The sequence below is a fragment of the Grammomys surdaster genome, unplaced genomic scaffold (assembly GCF_004785775.1).
Source record: "Grammomys surdaster isolate TR1022 unplaced genomic scaffold, NIH_TR_1.0 63, whole genome shotgun sequence".
In the NCBI taxonomy this organism is placed as follows: domain Eukaryota; kingdom Metazoa; phylum Chordata; class Mammalia; order Rodentia; family Muridae; genus Grammomys; species Grammomys surdaster.
This window is the reverse complement of record NW_021604565.1, coordinates 4,575,513-4,598,549: the sequence shown is the minus strand read 5'-3', so window position 1 is coordinate 4,598,549 and position 23,037 is coordinate 4,575,513. Positions and strand designations below refer to the sequence as shown.

At 47.6% G+C, this 23,037-nt stretch overlaps 1 protein-coding gene across 10 annotated transcripts in view; it reads right to left on the bottom strand.

Annotated features, from left to right (window-relative positions):
- Window positions 1-2,914: 2,914 nt before the first annotated feature.
- Pag1 (phosphoprotein membrane anchor with glycosphingolipid microdomains 1) overlaps window positions 2,915-23,037 on the bottom strand; it is a 137,592-nt gene continuing 117,469 nt past the window's right edge. For 5 of the 10 annotated variants that reach the window (XM_028765962.1, XM_028765953.1, XM_028765977.1 and 2 more), the window contains 6 exons: window positions 15,518-15,718; window positions 14,095-14,143; window positions 11,227-11,323; window positions 8,354-8,940; window positions 6,299-6,358; window positions 2,915-4,287 (listed from right to left, as the gene is read on the bottom strand). In XM_028765962.1, the coding sequence (XP_028621795.1) occupies window positions 3,925-4,287; window positions 6,299-6,358; window positions 8,354-8,940; window positions 11,227-11,323; window positions 14,095-14,143; window positions 15,518-15,642 (1,281 nt within the window). In that variant the 5' untranslated portion in view covers window positions 15,643-15,718 and the 3' untranslated portion in view covers window positions 2,915-3,924. Of the gene's footprint in view, window positions 4,288-6,298; window positions 6,359-8,353; window positions 8,941-11,226; window positions 11,324-11,505; window positions 11,910-14,094; window positions 14,144-15,517; window positions 15,719-16,914; window positions 16,983-19,471; window positions 19,557-22,616; window positions 22,683-23,037 lie in introns of those variants that run through there. The other 5 variants (XM_028765985.1, XM_028766001.1, XM_028766020.1 and 2 more) reach the window with 5 other exon arrangements.

The following is a 23,037-nucleotide window of genomic DNA, read 5'->3' as shown; positions in this document are numbered from 1 at the left end:
GGAAGGAGGAAGGAGGAAGGAGGAAGGAGGAAGGAGGAAGGAGGAAGCAGATGGCTATACAAACATAGATCCACATTCCTTACTGTGACACACGCTCCTGTCTTCACATCGGTCAGGCACTGACAGCAAACATTCCACTTTCAGTGTCCCTGGCACAGTATAACACATCTCTTAGAGCTCCCAGGAAATATTTCTCAATAACACTGCGATTCCTACAGCCATCTAGCTCGTAAGCTGTCTGGGTACCAGAAACCAACACAGTCAGAAGAATGGCGCGCAGATCATGAGGATTCCCATAGGCCATCAAAAGGGGCACCAACATCAGTGTCATGGTCCCATTTCCAAAACCCTGCTTCAGCCTGGTATCAGCCACTGCATCGTCACAAGACAGGCCTTGTATATCCTTATTCCTGCTGGGGATGCTTGGGTATAGCAAGGGATGAAATAGTTCCCCCATGTGATATCTGCGAGGCCACCTCACCTGCCAGTCAGGTTCGAGGTTTCTCTTTTGTTGCTTTTGGGTGAGTCTCTTCCTTCATACACTGAGTATGTAGTACACCTGTTACAGTCTTCTCTGCTGAGTCCACATTGAGTCACGGTGTGACAAAGCCAACTTCAGACAGCATTGTTTTTCAACTGGGAGAATTAGGAACACAATTTGAAAGCTAAAGGTATCCATTAGGAAAAGTAAATGAAGCCAGCTCAAGAAGGCATCTCATAATTACCAAATCAAACAACTGGAGGATGGGTTCTTTTAATTCCACTGTTACAACACAATGTATGTTCATCATACTTGTTGGATGAACTTTCCAAATATGTAATAGAACACAGCCTAGTTAGTGCCAGGGCCGTGCCAGAGCCAGCAACACTTCATACACACATGACATCCACACACGTGTGTATAAATACAGATCACTGCTGGTGAGGCAGGGATGCTCTAACTCTACAGGTGAAGATCAAGGAAGGGAAGCACCTAGCATGCTGGGTGGAATGCTAGTTCTCTGTGTTCGGTGCCTACACTGCTAGTTTACATTAGAATTTACTGTGGGAGAGTTCAATTCTGTTGAATTTACTGTAGGACAGTCAGTAACCTTTTTCTCACAAAGAATATAGGTATAATTTAGAAGTTTTGCAGACTTAGTGATGTGATTTAGATAAGGATACGTCAAAAAATATGCAGCCAACACATTTATAAAAATGACTTTCTTTTAGAATTTCGGAAACATTTCACATAAGATAGTCTATGGTTTCTCATGGTTTCCGTTATGTGAAGCAGCATACAGTGCTTTCAAGTTTTTAAAAGTATTTAAGCAAAAAGAAATAACTACTTCTAATCTAGATGGAACTATAATTCTGATTTAAAGAAGAAACCTTGTAATTTATTTTTATCTTTGTGAATAAGTTCACGTAAGTAGGGTATAACTGGATGCATGCGGTAGACGCAGCGGTGATGTGTATGTGTACAGTGTGGCCTCCTTTTGACAATGTTTTTTCACACATTTAAACTCTGTAACATTTGGACTTTAAACCAAACTACAGGCTCTGCCCAGCTCAAAGACAGGGACACGGACTGTGAGCCACGTAAAAGAGTAAACGCTCACAGCCAGCAGAAGCCTGGAGAATCAGGCAAAGATGACCGCACGCACACCAGGAAATACAGTAACCATGTACCCAAAGCTCAGCTGAGCAGAGCTGTGCCCCTCACCTCTCTGCCAGGCCTCACAAGCTAGTGCTTATTCCTTTGGACTGTATGTTGGAGAGAGGGCCTTCATGCTCCTCGTACAGAACACCTTTAGATCTCTGTCACACTTACTCTGACCATGGACAGCTTCTGGGGCCAGGAGAGGAATGTCAGAACACATTTCATGACTATGTAATGTACCATATTAGGAAACTCTGGGGACATTCAGACATCAGGATTTCAAGATGATATGATTATTTATAATGAACTTATCTCTAAACAGAGAGTTTCATATTTTAGAGATGACACCAGCTTCTCTGCTAAGACTCTTTATAAAACATAAACTCCTGAGCTCCATGGTGCCTGTAAGGAATTGCATGGTGGCAAGCACATGGCCAGGAGTGCCCTGTGGCATGGGTAGTGGCATATGATAAAGGGACCCTCGAGGCCCGAGAGATGGTTGGGCCAAACTCATTAAAACACAACAGTAAAAATCAGTGATTGCAACAAGCCTTGCTCTTTCCTGCTCTCCACTGTCCCGAGTGACCAGCAGAGTTTATGCTTATCCACGTGGTGTCCTCATGGATTATACGGCTAATGCCAACATCGAGGAGAGTGTACAGCTCCACAGGCGGGATCTACAACCAGTTCGTGAGTACAAGGATGGAAAGACAGGCCACAGAGCTGGTCACTTCTCCCACCAAGGCTCTCTTTGTCACAGGGAGAGAAACCAGCATGACTATTAAGTCATTAGAATAAGATGCCACACCAGCAGGAGGAGGCAACGGCCTCTCTCTCTATCCTGCATTTCAGCTAGGCTCCTTTTAAAACGAGCCCTGGTTCGTTCCAGGGCTGTCCTTGGAAGATCTAGAGAGATTATCGAATCTTCAATCTGAGCTGCTTCAGCCACTGATTTTTGAGACGCAATGAAAAACCATGCAGTTTGCATCAGCAGATACTGCACAGTGGACAGTACCACTGGTGTTCTCAGAGGTCCCGAGATGTCAGTGAAAGTCTGATACTTTCAGGAAGTTCAGAATTCCCGAGTCAGATTTTGCTCTATTTTTAACACTGAGTATTTCAGCATTGACACAGTTCTTTCTGCCCACTATATGTTGCCACCAGTGGTCTCAGGGTTTTAGATCTACAACTCCCAGTAGCATCTGAGAAGCTGAGCCTTAACAAATCTTCAATGTCATATTATTTGTTAGAGAAAAGAATAAAAACTGCTCATCATTATCTAGCTTATGTGCTTTATGGTATCTTTTAAAAATGAGAGTATAAATCGTTATACATAAAATCCAAATAGTTAATATATATTTTCTGACAGTTTCTAGAAATTAGGCATTAAACATAAAACATCTTATAAATTTATATAATAAAATAAATGTTTACATTTTACTCAGATTTCCATCAGATTACAGGAAAGTTACATGTGTGGGCAGCAAAGATCACTGGAAACACAAATTTATGTCCGCAGCCCTTTGGGAATAGACACCATGGCTGCCATCCACACAGAAACATTAAGGCTCTGTTTGGAAGGAAGAGCGCTGGGTTTGAACAACTGCAGAAGTACCATAGTAGTTATGAAAAAGTCAAACACTGTTGGGAAGGTTTTGAACATAAAACATTAAAAAATATCTAAACTGGCCTCATGTGCCTTGTGAAGACTGCAGATGCAGTGTTGCAACGAGGAGCAGAGACCCCAGGGACTCCAGGGACAGCCCGCCCACACTGTTCAGCCTGTACATCCAGATTCCCAGGGACTAACAGGGTGGGTCTGGGAAGATGGTGGGCTAACGGGAACCAGTTTCTCTCCAGTGCAGGCTGGTGGGAGACTGTCCTTGGGTGAAGCACACAAGGGAGGTCTCTAGGGGTGAAGTGCCATGTCTTAGCACAAGCAGCAGAAGAAAGGAGAACGAGGGAGGAAACCGGGCTCTTCCACAGCAGCCAGGATTCCAGGCAGGTGGGATTTCAGCTTTGGTGGGTGGGGCTCCCCCTCCCCCGGCCCCCCGCCACCGCCCGAAGTTGTCTTCCTCTGTGGAGTGTGGAGGTCAGGGGTACCGTGGGTTTCTTGGGGGCCCCTGGAGGGTAGCTGCCCTGGCAGGCAGGTCCATACCTTACTGTTTCGGAAACTGGGAAACAGTTGTGAGCCTGCACTTGATTTCAGTTAACCAACACAGTGTGAGACTGCGTCACCTCCTCTCCACAGTGGAGCTGCCGGTCACAGCCTCTTGGAGCTGCTAGAGCCTGGTGACATCTCTGCATTGCTGCAAGTCCCCGATGCTCTCGTAGTCATTCTCCTTGGGGACAAGGTGGCCATTGGTCTCCAGAGGGACCTTTTCATCTTCTCTGTTTAGAGTGTGTATGGCTTCGTAGTCAGGCTCTGGTTCCTCACTGGGCCTCCTTGCTGGTGGCAGTGTGCTGATGCTGTTGGGAGTTTTCTCAAAGTCTTTCACAGTGGCATAGAGGTCATTACAGGAAGATGACGACCTCTGAGGGGGGCCCTGCATGGAGTGACAGGTAGATTCCGGCCCTTTCATAAATGGTCCAGGTTTGTGTGCCGACTGTCCAGGTTTATTCACTGAGGAATACATTGCTGAGATCTAGGGAACAGAGAGGCATGAACAGGCCACTGCAAGCTGGGACTCCCTCCTCTCCTTCTTGGTGACAAGCTACACACTTGGCACTTAGGAACATGCCTCACCCCCTGTAAGAGTTGTACATTACTAGAGAATAATTAAGCTGTCTTCCTTCCTGTAGATGAGTCATATTTGATCACCTCTCTATAGACCAAGTTTTGTGCTGTTCTCATGGGCCCAGATGGGGCTCTGGTGGCTATCGAACACTGACAAGTGTGGGGGGGGTCATGGAATTACAGAGGACCCAGTAGGAAGCAGTGCATGAGCCAGGGAGAGTGCGAGAGAGAGAGAGAGAGAGAGAGAGAGAGAGAGAGAGAGGGAGGGAGGGAGGGAGGGAGGAGCTTGGGAGGCCTCTGAAGGGTCAGCAGTTGGCTGTCCAGGGATAGTGAAGTAAAAGAGGCCTCACAGATGACTCCCGGGTTTTGCCTTGTGTAGTAGGGAATAGGTAGATGAAAGTTCCTATCCTTGGGAGAAGGAGCATGCAGGGGATTGGGTAGTATCCTCTGAGGGAAGGATTCCTTGAACTCAGAGATGCTTCATCTTCCTGCACTGCACTCAAGAGTTCTCTGTACAGAGCAACTCTCCTGCTTATGTGTGTGGTCTCCACAGGGACACAGGGCCCATGCTGGGCCTTCCACTCCAGCCAGGTGAGCAAGGGCAGGGAAGGTGTCTGGGCTCTGCCTGAACCTAGCACACTGTGTGCCATCATTGTGGCTTCAGCACTTAGAAGGTGTCACTAAAAGTCTCCTGAAATTGTGCCCTGGTTCTCGGACATCCCCCATTGGTTCTCACTGGCTGCTTCAAATGATGTTGGCCTTAGTTCCATTCACCTTTCTCGAGGTGACTGGCAACCAGCATTCCTCAGGGAGACATTTCCCTTCTCCCACCCATTCGGATGTGTGGAATTTTCCAGCCTACCTCTAATTTCCTTCTATGGTAGCCGACCAACTGTTAACAAAACTCCCTCTTCTTTTTCTTACCCTAGGTGTTCCTCCTGTTCATGTGGGCCAGCCCTTTCTGCAGCCTAGTGTCCTTCACTCTGCGTACCTACATAGCTGCCATTTTTGAGGTTCACTGCCTCTCACATACCTGTCCACCATGGACAACCGTCTCAGCCTTGACATCCAAGCACAGGCCTGAGGCCTTATCACATCTTTCAAACACAGGAAACAATCACAGGATGGTTATTCTCAGGAAGAAGCACTAACTTTTGTGGGGGGAGGGGTGGTGGGCAGGGTCTTGCTATGCAGTCTAGGCTTCATTGAACTAAACATTCTCCAGCCTCCCAAGTGGGCACTGAGACTATGTTTGAGAATCACCATGACTGTGCAGGCTAGGTCGTTTTGTTTTGTTTCAACTTGATATAAGTAGAATCATCTGACAGGAAAAGAAACTCAGTTGAAAAGGGGCCTCTGTACGATTGGTCTGTAGATAAGCCTGGAGGCCATTTTTAAAATGAATGATTGGTGTGGGAGAGCTGGCCCTCGGTGGATGGCACCACCCCTAGGCGGGTGACAGTAGACTTTACATAGTACTCCATGGGCTCTGCTTCAGTTCCTGCCTTTAAGCTCCTGCCCTGACAACCCTCAGTTTTAAGTCTTAGGTAGCCCAGGCTAGCTTAATACAACTAGGGCTGGCCTTGAACTCTTGATCTTCTATCTCCCATGTGATAGGTGTAGTTGTTTGCCACCAGATTGGATTTATGACAACTGGGATCACAGACTTAGCTTCTAGTTTTTGAACTTTTTAAAGTTTCACATGCATGTGAGTACAGATTCCTGTGGATAGCAGAGACACTAGATTCCCCTGGAGCTGGCGAGGCAGCTGGTTGTGAGCTGCCCAGCCCAGCTAGGTTCTGGCAGTTAAACTGTGTAAGTGCAGCACATACCCTCAATTGCTAAACTATCTCTCCAGCCTGCGAGGTCTACATTTTCCAGCAGACTTTTTTTGGTTATTGAAAAGAATTGAAATTTACCTCCTCTTCTGTAAGAGTTGGGTCTTCTTCCCGAGACTTGTAGGACAAGGAACTGAATCTCTGTCAAAAAAATAAAATGCAAACCAAAGTAAAGCAGTTTGAAGCCACATTTGTCCTCACAAATGCTTTCAAGTGGTTTCTACAGGATGCAGGCTGTGTGTCTCCTGCATCAGCTGCTCCTATGACCTCGGGTGCCCAGTGGCTTCACAGGTATACAGAGGTCTTCTGATGCGTTAGTGTTTGGTTCCTAAGTGTCGCCAAGGAAGGGCTGATCAGCAGTTCTCCATGGCACGCCGGCATCTACATCCGACAGCTTGCGAGCATCTCCAGGAAGAACCACACTGCTCTTACACCCTTGACCTGTTTCTCGGTGAGTTTGGTGCCAGGTTCTTCTGTGACTTGAGCCCTGGTTTATTAACTATTTTTAGCATATTTCTGACCTTAATTTTTCATTCCAACAAAAACATATCCATCTAAACCATCTCTCTCTCACACTGACAGATGCTTCTCCATCTCCCAGAGTCCTTCACTGCCTCAGGCCTTAGCTCCCTCTCTGTCCCTCTGTCCTCACCATGCCAGCTTTCCTTAGTCTCCTCTCTTTAATTCCAATGAGTCATCAACACTTAGTTCCTCTCCCCCTTTGTTCCTCTTCTGCTGTCTCTCCGTCCTGCCTTAGCAGTAGGTGGGCCCTCAGAGACGCTTCACTCCTTTAAGGCATTCTCTACCTGTGCTTCCTCCCCAGACCATCTACTTGGTGCTCATGGGCTGATGGCCTTGTTTCTGAATTCTCTGAGAAAACATAAAGGCGAGTACATTCCTCTGGCCTCTGCCCTGTCCCCAGTGTCCTTCGGTCCTTTCTTGGTCACCACGAGTGAACTTGCTAGCCATGCACTGCGCTCAAACAAGCTCAACTGGACTTCTGGCTCTGTCCTCTCCTCACTGTGGTGTACCACAAAGCCTCAGCTAACTCTCATCTTCACACATCCTTTGCATCCATTCCAGCTGAGTGTCTACCTTTCACTGAGGAACTCTTCATCTCGGTCCCATGGGATGGCCACATGTTGGTTTGTCCTGTGTGACCTGAGGTCAGCCCTTCCTTCCCACATTTCCTTTACCCAATCTTCAGCAACCCTGCTCCCCTTCCTTGCTTTTCCTTTCTTCTGGTCTCTCCTGCTATTCCCCCGCCCCCAGAGCCCTGTTCCTGGGGCTCTCCTGGTCCTAATAGTCACTCATCAACCCTATACGTTTAAATACCACATTGCTGCTACTGGTTCTAAACCGTATGAATCCAGTTCCAGCCTTCCCTCTTAGACAGTCATTCCCCAGCGGCCCTGAGCTGTGTCAACATGGGGACCTTTTCTGCTCTCTAATACCACGCTACCTACTCAGTACTGCTATCGCTGACTCTGCTGGTCTTCCCTGCGAAGGGCTCAGGGGAAGCTCTGGCTGGAAGATGATTCTGCATCCTTCTGTGTAGATACTAGAAGTCTGACACTAGCCGACTGAAGCAGTGCAGGCAGTGAGGACGATCTGGTCAGCATCCAGATGTGAGGCTCACTGTGGCTCAGACTCCATAAGATACATGCACTGAAGGCTACAGACTACTGATGCAGTTTAGACCTCTGATGACTAAAATTTTAGAAATTATTTAAAATATTGTTTAGGAACTTGCAAAAAATAAAACCCGTTAGCTGGTGTACAGGAAAATATACACAGTAAATTGCAAAGACCCCTGCACATCCGGACTCTCTGTGCTTTGAGTTGTGGGATTCTGAAAGGCTCAAGGTTACCATGCTGCCCGAAGAAGAAGGTTTTTGGTAAAGAATCTTGGTTATTTAGTTCCTAGTCTTCAAATGAAGGCAATAATACTGATCTAATTAGATATACAATATAAAATCTGGAAACTATCTAAATGAGATGCAGAGAAAGGTTTTATAAACATAAATCTTTAGTCAAAGCTTAGACAGTGGACAATGCAAGCACAGCTGATGCTAGTATTTATATATAAACACATGTCTTTCTCAGACTGGTAACCTAATCATGACCAAAGCCCACCTTGCTGTGTCCACTGGTCCCTTCTGGAGCTTGTTCTTCTGCCCCTCTCTCTCCCTTCTCTGGAAGGTTGGCATTCTCATCCAGATGTTTAACTGGGACAGGCGGTGGGATTTCCTCTTCTAGGTCACTGGACGTTCCCAGAATGCTCTCTGCGTTCGTGCTGTGGCGGCACTTTTTGTTTCTGTCCACAGAGGCGTATTCGGCAAAGTCGGCCTTGCCCTGCTCCTGGGCCCCTTGAAGCTCCTTCAAGGCGGAAGTGGACTTGGACTTGCCACTCTGCCCTTTGTCTGCCGCCTCCTTGATTTCCTTCACTGTCTCATACAGGCAGTCCTCCACCATGTTCTCCTGGGAGGAGCTATCCTTGAGCACCTCGTAGGGCCCCTCCACTCCGGGCCCCGACTCTGCATCTGCAGCCCTGCCTGTGAGCATCGTGTCCGCTGTGTTCTCAGGAGGGATCCTGGGCAGCTCCCGGCTCTGGTGGCACTTGGCCTTTCCCGTGCTGTCCTGGGAGTCCAGCAGATCTGAGGCTGAGGTCTGGACTTCCTCATAATGCTGCATGCAGGTCAGCGTGCTGTCTTCTGAAAGAACTGAAGGGGCAGGGGTGTTAACAGTGGAGGAAGCCGGCCCTAAAAACCGGTGTCTGAACCACTGTGTCACGCCTACAAGCCTGGTTTTAACTGAAGCTCAGCTGAAGACTTCAATGCCAATGCCATCTTATTTCTATTACATTGAAAGGGAAGCTATTCACTGTATCTTTCCCAGTACAAGATTTCATAAGTGATGTGGGCTATACTTTGACTTATGGTTCCTTTGTTACATATTACTCCTGCTGAAACCTATGTAGGTGGAGGGTTAACAGGTATCAGGTTTTCTTAATTTAAGAACAGGGTGGGGGTTGGGGGTGGGGCTGTTTAAAGAGGCAGAGGCAGGAAGACTGAATTTAAGACCAGGCTGGGTAACCTATCTCAAAATAAAAGGTAAAGGGCAGGCTGTGGCCGTCACTCAGTGGTAGAGTGCTTGCCTCGCTCGCACATAGGCCCTGGGTTTCACCCTCAGTGTAGCATACAGCATTGACAATCCCTGGCGCCAGACTGAACGTCGTCTCTTCACATTACTGAAATTGGTCTCTGCCTAGATGAGGGAATGGGCTCTCTTCCCACCGCTACCCCACTTCCCCAATCTCTCTCATCTGGCAGACATAACAGAAGCTGAGACTCGATGACGACCCTTAGGCCAGCATCAGAAGGGCCCAGAAACATGGTGCCCTCCTTCCACATCACCTCAGCCCCACATCCTTGCCTCCTCATAAAAGGATTTCCCCAGGACATCCTTGGTCACCTAAAATGGTGACCATGACACCTGTCAGTCAGTTGTTATCACAAGGATTTTGAGTGTTGGCTAGGTGCGAGGAACTCTCAGATGCTTACGTCAGAACAAGTTCATACTGAATTGGATTTCACTGTTTGGAAATTAGAGGTATTGTGTCAGCTTCGAGGGGCTGACACAAAAGGCCTTGCACAAAATCACAAAATTAAATACCCCCCCTCCCATACAACAACAAACCAAGAAAGCCAAAACAGGAGGAGGAGACACCTGCGAAGAGGATGGGGTTAGCAGGAGTGTATGCAGGTGAGAAAGGAATGAGAGAGAGGGAGTGTGAGCAGAATACATTACATACTTGTATGGAAGTGTAAAACATACAACAGTTAAGGAGAAGAGAAGAAACACACTAACGACCCTCAGCCTCCGGATCAGCGCCCAGGCCTAGAGCTCCAGCTTCTTCTCCTGCTGGAGTGGCTCCTAATGTGGCTCTAGCTACCTGGTGTCAGAACACAGGGGCACTGGTGGCCGAGGCTTTGGGTGCCACCCCTGAGTTTCCTTTCTTGCTTTGGGTGAATACGTGTCACACACTGCAAAGCAGGGAGCGAAGATGGCAATTACACCCGCCAGTCAGTGTCCACTGTGTGACATGACATGTCTGCCCTAGACTATGTGTCTGGCCTAGAATTGAGCACCCTGCTTCAAGTTACAGATCCTCAAAGTCTGTGATAACAAGCGTCAGTCAGATTATTAATGACCGTGTGACAAGGATTTGGTTTCCCAAAGATGTCTGCATCCTAGTCTCTGGAAACTATATGCTGTATGACACAGCAACTGTGTGTATGGGTGCCACCACGTGTAATCAGCTAACCTTGGGATGGGTAGGGAAACCTGGGTTACCTAGACAAGCCATAGAGATTACATGGTCTGAAGTGTGGAAGAGTAAGGCCAGTGAGAGACCTGAAGGTTTGGGAGACGCAACACGTGAAGGGATACAGGCAGGCGCAGAGGACAACAGAGTGATTCTCCATCAGCCCCCAGCAGGGCTGCAGGCACCCCAGACTCACGGCCTTGACAGCTGTAAGTCACTCCTGCCCCTCCAACATTAGCCTGTGGTAACCTGATCTAGTAGCCCGGCGCTAGAGTCCTCTGTTTTAACCTGGGGACTTAGTGCCGCCTGTGGATGGGCACAGTGGAGGGAATCACAGGGCACTCCAAGAGGGTTCCTGGCACCCAGCAGCCACCAAACAGATTAGGTGTCACTATGCAAATGAGACCTTTGGCTGGTAGTGATAATGACCGGGACAGAATGCATCCCCAGGGTTCTGTCTACATGTATGTCTCTGCGCCGCTCACATGCCTGGTGCATGTGGAGGCCCGAGGAAGGTGTGGCTCCCCTGCAACTGCTGTTACAGACAGTTGGGAGCTGCCACATGGGTGCACGGAATCCTGGGGAAGAGCAGCAGTGCTCTTGGCCACCAAGTCATCACCGCAGCTTGCAAGCACCTTGTTCAAAGCCTAGTCCTCCCAGGCGCTTCCCCTGCAGAACTTACTGTCGCCGTTGGTGAGCACCCCGTTCTGTTCGCTGCTAGCCAGTGCATCTGTTGTCAGGCTGGTTGCCGAATGGCTGAACATCTCCTTGTCGGAAGGCTGAAAAATTCAAACACATCTTTTGGTAAGAATTTGCTGGGCACCAGAGGACACTCCGAAAATCAAAGCAGCCAAAGAAATGGCAGGGTCCATTGATTAAATTAGATAAAAGCAGAACGGTTAAACTGAACCCCTTGGATAACTAGACACACTCAAGTGTGGAGGGTGGGGACCGTTCTCACCAGTGGAGAATGGCTGAGCTTACTTCCTCAGTGTGGCTCTGGACTCTCAGGGCACTGCAGTCTCCTGAAGCTCCAGGCTCCAATGTTACCTGGTGGTGACAGGTGGCTACAGATACATTGTGTTTCCCTAGCTCAAGGGAAAAGGAAACCACAGATTATTGTGTGTGTCAGAACAGAGCCCAGCAGGGACCAATGCCATCCCTGAAACACAGGTGATGCCAAACAAACAAATAAACAGCAAAGTATAGCTGCTGTCTCTTGATAGGGAGAGACTTACATCTGGTCAGCACAGCATTTAATGTCATATATTTCTGAGTCTGTTTCAGGGCTTTCCTAAAACGCTCACCTACTGAATAATTGCTTTGCAAATCTTTCCTATTCTCAAAAATACACAGGCACTTGGAAGTCCTGATTGTGTGTTCCTCTGGGGCACTGGTGCTGTGTAGACCACCTGGAACAACATGACAGGTAGAGCTCTCACGGGGCAGCAGGCACTAGCTGCCCCTGCCTCTGAATGCATTCCTTCTAACATGTTGGACCCCATCCTTTTCACATTCATGGCTTCTGCTGCCCAAGACACATCCCAGGTTTCAGGATAACACGGGGAAATTTCTGATGTAACTTGCACAGAAGTCTTGGGTTGTTGGCTTCACAAACTTACTGACTCTGATGGGAAATCAAATAATAACAGACAATAAACTGCACTAGATGTGTAGTGATGTCCCAGTACCTGGGAAATCTGCTCTTTCGCCTGATACTGCTCACATCCGCTGCTATGACATGGCTGCTTGGGGGTTTGCCAGGACCTGATATTGGAAAAATATTGGAGAAGTAGTGTCCTTAGGGGACAGAAATGGAGATGAAGGGAAGGATTCCTGTATGACATGTCATAGCCAGACTTCTATAATCTCTGTTTGAACCACTGTTTCCCTACTTAGCTCCTATGAGGAACAAGTCGGCAGACTGAATGACCTAGGAACTCAGGAGCTAAGTGGGCGGCTGTGTGCAGGAATCGCCGGCACTGTGAGCATGCGTCCTGTGGACACTGCTGTGTCGTGGAGGCCTGTGGAGGAGACCCTATGTGGGGAAGGGAATGAAGAGGCGGCTTTCTCTGCTTTCCCGCTGCATGTTCCCTGCCCACAGATGCTGCTGCCCTTGGGTAGCATAACAGGGACAGAAGATCAAGAATGATGGCACTCATGTCTCAGAGTGACCTGGAAAGCTCGGTCCCACCTCTGAACACTGGCTTCATTCATTCAGTACCCAGGTAGAGCTGCCGGGTCTAGCCATGCCCGAGAAGCCCTGTTCTAGGAGGAAATGAGGCCGGAGTTCAGCCAAAACTTCCTGTCCACCTGACTGAGGAAGGTGGGACATGAAGAAAGACAGGGCCCACCCTTCCACCTCCCCTCCGGTCACACCAGCAATCACTGGAGAGAATGGAGATGCTGGGAACAAGGAGTGGAGACAGCATAAGAGGTGAAAATCGGGAGAGAACGTCAGTTAGAGCAGGAGAGCTGCTGAGGGGTGAGGATGGCGGCTCACACAGACAAAGGAGGAGAGCCCTGGGGTCTAGGGGGAGCTGGGAACCCTGACACCTGCCTGTCTGCTTGGGCTACACGCACATTGAAAGTGGGGGTCAGGCAGCCTGGTACCTCATGCATGTTCTCTGAACATGCCTGCTGGATGCTGCAAATAACACAGAATCCCTCAGACTTTAATTCATACATGTTTTCTGCCTCTGAGCAGGAAGTGCCTTCTCTCTTAGAACTGCCCTGGGGCTCAGAGGGGACTGTGCCCTGTGGACACAGCTGCTGAGACTGTGCTGCCACTTAAGGGCACAACACAGACAGGCTAGTCCTTAGCCAGGTGGATGGCTTGCTCTGTGAGACTGTTGGGTCCATCAGGGTCCTATCAATGTTGATGATTGGCTATGCACGGAGGCCAAGCTGTGCTGTGGGCCCCAGGTGCTGATGAATGGCTGCAGTTCCACCTAGATGAAAGCCAAATCTCAGTCCCCAGTGCCACAGACTAACCCTATCTGAAAGCAGGGCCATTTCAGATGGCATAGTTAAGACTGAGGCCAGAGTGGGGTGTATTTGCTATCATTATGAAAGCAGAGGGCTTGGCCTTAAGGACATACACTCAGAGAGGGAAAGGTGACATGAGGGTAGAGGAGAAGGCTGTGGGAAGGTGATGGCAAGGACTGTGTGTGCACTAAGCACTAAGGAGCCAAGCTTGAGAACAGATCCAGCTCAGGAAGCTCACGTAGCAACACTGGAAGCTGGACAGAGCAGAGAAACAAGAAATCTTATTTGAATTGTCCAGTTGTTCCTTGTGACAACCTTGCAGACCAGGAGAGACATGAAGACATCTCTGCAGCAGGCTGGAGCCCCGTAACAATCTCTCAGGCAGTCCAGCGACTGCTATTGCTCCAGAAGCTTCCCTGAACACTGGTCAAGCCAGGCTCCCAGCCGTACATAGAGAATACAGAAAGCCACAGCTAATGTCTGTTACGTCCACATGCCAGCTTCAGTTGTCAGCAGCGTCATGCCTAGAGAGGTGTACTCGGACAGACACACTGAGGCTTACCACGTTCATCAGGTTCTCATGGTCCCCACTATGCTGCCGTGGCTTCTCTCTGCAATGGAAAAGAAAACACCATTCAGATGTCAAATATGTCCCCTAAAGTGAAGCGGACACCATGCTTCCCTAGCGGACACCATGCTTCCCTAGTGGACACCACACGTCCCTAGCCTAACGTCTATTGGCTCTGCCTCTCGGGTTTATTAACTACGTTCATTTTGCTAAGAGAGCAGGAAAAAGTCCTAACCGTCAGCACAGGCACAGCCCTTCCCGGAGGGCCAAGTTCCCAACAGGAGACAGCAGCCTGCAAGCAGGATCTGTCTGTGCCTACAATGCTCAGGCACCACCTTTTTTCTTTAGCAAATCCTAACAATAACCTCATCTTCTCCCTTAAGAGTCTGTGGAGTCACGTGCTGTAAGGGACGGGAGGAAATACAGGAGATACTACTTTGGCACATCAGGGAGGTGGCAAGCTCTCAGGATGAGTCATAGGTACTTCCAGTCTGCTGAGTAAAAATAGAATGTGTTTTTACATAGAACAGTTTAAAGAGAGCCATTGGTTGTTAAGACGACATTTCTGTCTGTGGCGAGGAGAGGGTGACACCTAGCGGCACAGTGAGTCATTACAGCAGCAGAATCTTTAAGCTCATGGGAGCTAGGACTAGTGTCTCTAGGCTTGTCCTGTCCTTAAAGGCCTGGGTCCATGCTTGGCAGGGATTAGGGGAGGCTGCATAAGGCCAGAGAGCCTGGCTTTCTCTTCTTGACAGATTTCAGGGTGGGATCCACATCAGAATTTTAAATATTATCAGCTTTCTTCCCAGGTTGAGAGAGTTGAGTACGGAGCTGGCTAAGCTGGTCCCCCAGTGGGTCCCAGCAATACCAGAAGGCTGCACACCCCGTACCATCTCTGACTGTCCTGGGCAATCAGCCTTGGTTACACAGAACTCCACTTCTCCTTGAGTGAAGGAGACAGGTATAATGCTTAAAAAGAAAAAAGGCTTCCACATTCAGTCAGTCTGTCTTGTAGGAAAAACAAGGCTGTTTGTTCAGAAAGGGCAGTTCATCACACACAGTTTTAATAACACACGAGCTCTCCCAAGCCACGTGATAGTGAGCACCCTCAGTGCCTGCCCATCGTGCCGACAGGATGTACTACCTCACACTTAGATTTCTATGTCCTCACCGCCAGAAAAGGACAGCACACAAACACTGTGCTCAAAGAACAGCAAGAATTTATTCCAGACATTCAAAATAGGATGGATCTTTGCTTTGCTCTCCAGGAAGATCAATGAGGATTTTCAATTGACTGATGAAAAATGTCCTTTGTAACCAACCCATGACCATGGGCCAGGGGGACTTTTACTACAGAGCTCCGTTGGGCACAGGGAAAACAGCAGGTTAGGCTTTAGACATGTGTGTTTGTTCTAACCTGTCACAGCTGGAGCACAGAAGGATGAGGAAGGCGATGAGGAAGAACATGGCCACAGCAGCCAGACTTCCCCACAGGGCCATCTGCATCTGCCCACTGCTCAGCGCACTTCCTGCAGGTCCCATGATGGGGGCTGGGATGACCAGCAGGTGGGGTCAGTTCTTCATAGGAGATCACATGGGTCTAGAGGACTTGGTCTTCCTGCAGAGAGAAAACACGTTTAGAATCCCTTCCCTGAGACCAAGTGGGGGTGATTCAGTTCTTCTTAGAAGGAGCAACAAAATACTCAAGGGAGCAAACATGGAGACAAAGTGAGGGACAGAAACTGAAGGAGGGGCCATTTGAAGACCTTTCCACCTGAGTATCCACCCCATATGCAGTCACCAAAGGTAGATGCTGATGTGGAAGTCAGGAAGTACATGCTGATAAGAGCCTGATATGGATGTCTCCTTAGAGATCTGCCAGAGTCTGACATATTCAGAGGCAGATGCTCACAACTAGCCATTGAACTGATCATGAGGTTCTCAATGGAGGAGTTAGAGTGAAGACTGAAGGAGCTGAAAGGGTTTGTGGCCCCATGAGGAGAGCAACAATACCAACCAACCACAGCTCCCAGGGTCCTAACCACCAGCCTGGGAGCACTTATGGAGGGATCCAGGGCTTCAGCTGAATATGTAAGAGTAGAGGGCCCTGCCGGGCACAGGTGGAAGAAGAGATCCTTGACCTCATGAAGGCTGGACGCCCCAGGGGGTGGGAATTTTGAGGGTGGGGAAGTGGGGGGGTAGGTGGGGGTTACATCCACAGAGAAGAAGGTGGAGGGGTAAGGGGATGGGGGGTTCCCGGGTGGGTGGGGGATGGGGTAAGGGGATAACATATGAAATGTAAATAAAATATCCAATAAAAAAAATATGATAAAATTAAAAAAAAAAAAATCCCTTCCCTGGAGAGGTGGAGAGGCTGAGTATTCCCGGTGTCAAAATCCCAAACCAGAAAGATCCCCAAATCTGATTTTTTTGAGTGTTGACATGATGTCACACCAGAAACTTCTATACACGACATCAAAATGCATGTGTACTGAAACCGTGTAAAATTACCTTCCATTTGTGTATGAAGAGACTAAGAAATACACTTGAATGTCAAGGTAAGACCTGTCTTTTTTCTCCAGGATAGCTACATCTGTTTCAGAATCTGGAAAGTCTCTAACAGCACTTCAAGTAAGAAACACAGCCTCCCTGTCAGGAGCAAGGCCTACCAGCAGCCAGGCTGATGTGTGCAGAAGGAAGGCCTGGAACCTGACTCTCTTCAAGTCTGTGGTCTGATGTCTGATTTCCTCATGTGGGATTTAATTGGGACTGCACCACTGTGTAGCAGAGCATCTGAAGCAATGGGTACTTTACCATGTTGGTATGAGGATGGACATATTTTGAGGGAGGTTCTTAAAGTCTTCAATAAAGATTTCAGGCACCTCAAATCAAGAAAACATATGGTTATTTGGATTAATACGCCTTAGCCAGGGCAGTAGGAAATGTTTATTATACAGGTATATGTATGTACATAATACCCAACTTTAAATTTTTTAATTTATTTTTATTTATTTAGGCATGTGTGTGTGTGTATACATACACATGTATGTGCCCAATGGGACAACTGTGGAGGTCACAAGACAACTTGCAAGAGTTAAAAAAGGAGGAGAGGCATAGAGCCTTTGGGTCCTGGGGAAAGAACTCATGTTGTCAGGTGTGACGGTGAGTATCTACATCTCAGCCTACATCTCACTGGTTTTCTAGACACATGTTTTGCAAAGATGCCATTTTCTTTCCATGCCACTGTTTATCCCCCTAGCTTCTCAAGCCTATTTTCCTTAGAGCTATGTTGGTGTGTCTGTCTACACACCCACAGACCACGGTCTACTAGGGGTGTGGCTTCACTGTCAAAGAGGAGTTTTCAGTGAGCTGATGTTGGGTACCCAGCAAATCATTTTCAGAGAAAGTCTTGTGATGAGGACACTCCCTCAGCAGAAAGCAGTGTATGAGGAACCACAGAGGAGGCATAGGATCCCTGCTCGGCTCCCAGGGATGCTCCTGCATTCACTGCTCCTCCACTCAATGGGAAGCACTGTTCACCTCCACTTGACAGATCAGGAAGTAGGACCCAAGCTGGGAAAGAACTTGGTTCCAGTCTCCACGCAGCCATGTGCTCACCCATCGAGGAAACTGTGCTCCATATGGACCTTCACTCTGTTCTCACCTTAATACTCTGACAGTGCTCAGGTTAGTGGTCAGTAATTGTTATTTTGTAATTCGTAAAAATTGTTAAACATGCTTATTGTTAGACATGCTGAGAATAGAGGAGCACACCAGGCCAATATGATCTGTGATTAAGAGAGGCCATACTTAAACTACACCCATTTGGTTAGCTCCAGAACATTATTCTTCCTCCTCCTCCTCTTCTTCTTCTTCCTCTTCCTCTTCTTCTTCTTCTTTTTCTGGATATTTTATTTATTTACATTTCAGATGTCATCCCCTTTCCTCATTTCCCCTCTCTAGAACCCCCTATCCCATCCACTTCCTCTTTCCCCCTCCTCCTTTTTGCTTTTATACCATTTTAATTACATGCAAGTACTACGGTCAGTTCTAGGTTGTGGGACTAGCAGTACAATAGATGCAAATAGTCAAGGAACAAGCAAAGCAATAAATAAACAGAATTCCATGAACACTCCTATGATCACTGTTTCTAAGGGCTTATCAGGATGACCAAAATATCTAAGCCAACTTCCCTGTCCTAGCCCAAAGTCATTTTCATGTCTGAAGCCTACTTCCTTGTTCGAGCCTTAAATTTAGATTCCTGTCTGAAATTACTTCTTTGCTCTAGATGAATACTTAGATTCCTGCCTGAAGCCTTCTTCCTTGTCCTTGGCCAATGTCATATTTCTGCCAAGCAGCCCATTACCTTGTCCTTGGCCCATGTCAGATTCTTGCCAAGCAGCCCCCAAAGGCTCTACTCCTCTCCCTCTTTTTTAATTCATTAACAAGACTGAGCCTGTCTTAGGTTGTTCTGACAAGAATGCCTTCCTTACCCATCTGGAATATGCATTTTTCAAAAGCAATGCACTTCTGCCTTAGGTTAGTAAGGCTCTGTGCAGAAACTTGCCCGTCCTTGGCTTGTCAGCCTATTAATTTAACAACTCTGTCTGGGGGTGCTCCAGAACATTCTAATTAAAAGGAACAGCCTGAAATTTATGCTCAAGTGAGCAGAAAAGGAAGAAAACATAACTCCTGTGTTAGGATAATGAATCATCCTAACTGAATTTTTCTTGCAGAAAGCCCACTAATTTTTTACATTTTCATTTGATTCAGTGATATTACTGTAGTAACATGTGACCATCTGAGAGTCTGCACATACTGGCACCTCTAGAATGTCTTAGCGACAAATTAGAGTGTAACCAAAATGGGTAAGTTGAAGCCATTTCAACAAGGGCAGATTTTCCCATTGTACATTTACCTGAAAATTCAATGATGAAGAATAGTCTGTAGCTGAGGTACAGTACAGCCAAGGAAACCCTACCTCCCTGTCTGCGAGTATACATGAATATACATACCTCTAACACTTTATAATGCATTGATTGGGGTTTCTTGGGTAATATGGAACTTTTCTCTGGTTATATATTATGTCTGCAAACAGGACAGAATCAGTGTCCTGCATGCACAGACAAATTGCTTCTGCATGAATAAAACAACTACCACATTTCAGGAGACAAAGGCCAATTCACTTTAAGCAGTGCCTAACAAATTGCTATGGTGATAGGTTTCTAAAATACACACGAGAGAACATTTAAATCACAGTGACCTTTGAGATAACTTTTATGTGTAGCTGCAAATCATGAAATACTTTCGGGAGCACAGACAAAGGCTCTATTTCTTGTACACACACAGTTTTATTTCTTCATTCACACACCTGATTAATCAATGCTATTTATAAAGAACAAACTTCCTAGACGGTAGTAGGCTGTGGAATTGCTCGGAGGCAGAGCGGCACACCAGGTTCTCCAGTACCCTCTCCATTTCATCTCTCTTCTTTCTTGTTCTCTTAACAGGAGGGGGCTGATAGAATCCAGTGAAGTGTGTGGGGTACCAGCCTAGCAGGACAGCCCAGGGAGGGAGGATGAAAGGGAATCATTACAAGCTACAGAATAAAAGATGGAACTTGCAGAACATCTGTCAAAATTCCTGGCTTACCTCCTTCAATAAGAACTTTATGAAAAGCCACTGAAGGAAATCCTCCCTACTTGTTGTCCTGTACAAAAATCTCACAATGAGAAGAGTGATTGTCTGGTACTGATCTCTGGGGAGCCAGGGTAAAATCCTCAGTCTCAGTCACTGACAGCTTCCACCCCAGTGGCCCCTACTGCTACTTTACTGGAGGACTGAGGCTACAGCAGGGGTCTGGCAGAGGCATGAGACAAAACAGTAGCAGCAGTGGCCCTCTACTAGGTCCCCGCAGGAGTGTCGCATCAAGAGTGGGCACGGGTGCATGTGGTGCCAGGGTACATGAAACTGTCACACTTCTGACCGCTGGAGTGGATAAGTCCTGTTCTAGAGATCTTACACTCTTTTTTCCCTCCATCTCTTTCTGGATCTGCCCCCATAATTCTGCTACCAACTCCTCCCATGGATATTGCCTTCAATTTTCCCAGGCTCCTTTACAACTGGACCGTGCTTCCTGCTGCTCCCCTGCCCACGTGTGTAGATGCACTGTCTTCCCTGTAGGTGGAGCTGCAATGTACCCTCCCTGTGTGAATGGACCCCCTTCATGTGTATGGTATGACGTATGTGCTCTTTGCTTTCTTGGCAGGGATGGGGGTGGGGTCCTTGCATAAAGTGCATATTACATTTCTGGAAAAGACTCATTATCAATAGCTGATTTTGGAGGCATGGTGGTGCATACCTTTAATCCCAGCACTTGGGAGGCAGAGATAAGTGGATCTCTGTGAGTCTGAGGCCAGCCTGGTCTACAGAGTCAGTCCCATGACAGCCAGGGCTATGAAAATAGATCCTGTCACAAACAAACAAACAAACAAACAAACAAACAAAACAAATAAACAACCTTACAAAAACAACAGCTGATCTTGGACTACCCATATAAATATTTTTAGTTAAAAAATTAAAAATTTATTCTTCTCTCCTTCATCCTGACCAGTTTCCCCTCTCTCCTCTCCTCCCAGTCCCTTCCCTTCCCTCCCCACCCACCCCTTTTCCCTTTAGACAAGGGCAGGCCTCCCATCTGATATCAACCAAACATCCATATCAAAATTGCAGCAATGCTATGCACAAGTCCTTGTATCAAGGCTGGATGAGCTGACCCGGTAGGAGGAAAAGGGTCCCTAAGCAGGCAAAGAGTCAGAGACAACCCCTGCCTCCACTGTTAGGGGTCCTAGAAGAAGATCAAGCTACACAATCACAACCCATACAATGACACATGCAATGACACATGCAATGACACATGCAATGACACATGCAATGACATGCAGGCTCCTGGTTGTCAGATCATGCTCTGTGAGTCCCAGTGAGCCCAGGTCAGTCAATTCTGTGGGTTTTCTTATGGTGTCCTTGACATCTCTGGCTCCTACAATCCTTCCTCTCCATCTTCCACAGGATTCTAGAGCCCACCTAATTAATGCTTGGCTGTGGGTCTCTGCATCTGTTCCCATCAGCTGCTGCTGAAGCCTCTCTGATGACAGTTATGCTAGGCTCCTGTCTGTGAGTGTGGCAGAATCTCTTCAGGAATCATTCCACTGACTTTATTTATTTTTTTTGAGGGATCCTGTAATGTTTGGTTCTGTCCTAAGTCTCTAGGCTATGTAGCTTCTGGTTCCTGGCCCTCTGGGGTGGGCTCCCTGTCATGGGATGGATCTCAGTCTGGACCAGTCACTGGCCACTCCTACAATTTCTCTGTGCCACCTTTACTCCAGCGTATCTTGTAGGTAGGACAAATTGTAAGTCAAAGGTTTTGTGGCTGGGTTGGTGTCCCAATCCCTCCACTGGAAGTCTTGTTTGGTTATAGAAGATGGCTGTTTCAGGCCGTCTCTCCCATTAATAGGAGGCTTTGCTAGGGTTACTCTTATAGAGTTCCAGGAGCTTCCAGTGTCCTGGGTGTCTAGATCACCCCTGAGATTATTCGATACAGGGCAAAGGAGTCACGCTGAACTTTACTTACTGCAAGTGACACCAAGCTGAGCTGCAGACTGTGGTGGTGTTACACAGCTGGAGAGGCAGTGAACAGTTGTCCACAGGGTCTCTTTGCTTTACAGTGTGCTTCATTATTGGATACACTGGCTGATACCAATCAAGTTGTAGACAGCCATGAAATAAAAATACATAGGATTCCCAAAAGAGGGCAGTGAGGTTTCCTGCGTTCTGCAAGCATGCCAATTTTGAGGACTGCGGGCACCCAGCTCCTTGACTTAAGAAAGGTGGGTACTTTAGGTTGTAAACTCCTGCTGGAAATTAACTCAGAAAGGGGTCTACTTACTTTTTTATGTACTATGTGCTAGTCTTGAACTGGCTAAGTAGACAAGGAGGGCCTTGAACTCCTGTTTCTACCACCCCTGCCTACAAAGTGCTGGGATTACCAAGATAGCTTATTTTGTGCCGAAAACTTCACAATCTATTATCATCCTGTCAAATACACAGAGTCTATGAGTTCACTGATTAGTAAATGATTTTAATCATCTATAAAACTATTAGCCTTTATCTTTAAAGCAGGTGCTGTTTTAAGCCACAAGGTGGCAGCATAATTCTAGTTTCAGCCCTAGTGACCAGGCTTGAGCCACTCGGAGAGGCCCTGAATAATTATGGTTGGTCATGTTTGCTGGCCAATTGTCTTCATTAGCTTGGATTATCAGCCGCCCAAATCAATTCCAACAGGAGAGAAAGCAAATACCAGACAAGGTGAATGAAAGGAAGAGCACATGGCAGCGGTCTGCTTCTCTAGCAGACACTGTAAGCAGGTAGGTGCTCGGATCCCATACAGTCCTGTAACAACACTTCACAGGGCTGCGATGGCTGGCCGGACTAGACTAGCCAGGGAGGCCAACACTTACTGCCCCTCTGAAGCAGATTCAGGTCGGTAATGACAGTTATGACTGCTTCACCGCTGTCCTGTGGACCTGGAATGAAGGAGGAGAGAAACCATCTCGGTTTATGACCCCTCTCTGGGGGACTAGGGAGGCAGATTGCCAGCCCCATAGGATGGCTCCCGATGGTCAGTACCAGGTGTGCACACCATGCAGTGAAAGGTCACATCATGAGTTACAAGTTAACAGTCACAAGGAGCAACATTCTCTGGTGAGTCTCTGCCCTACATAAAATGATGGATGTGTGGGCCAGGGGATGAACCCCAGGACAGAACTCTCATGTCCTCTGTCCTGACTTCACATCTGTCCCCGTGGTGAGATATCACAGATATCACGATGATGATGATGATGACCACCAGCAGCACCAGCATCACCAGCATCACCAGCA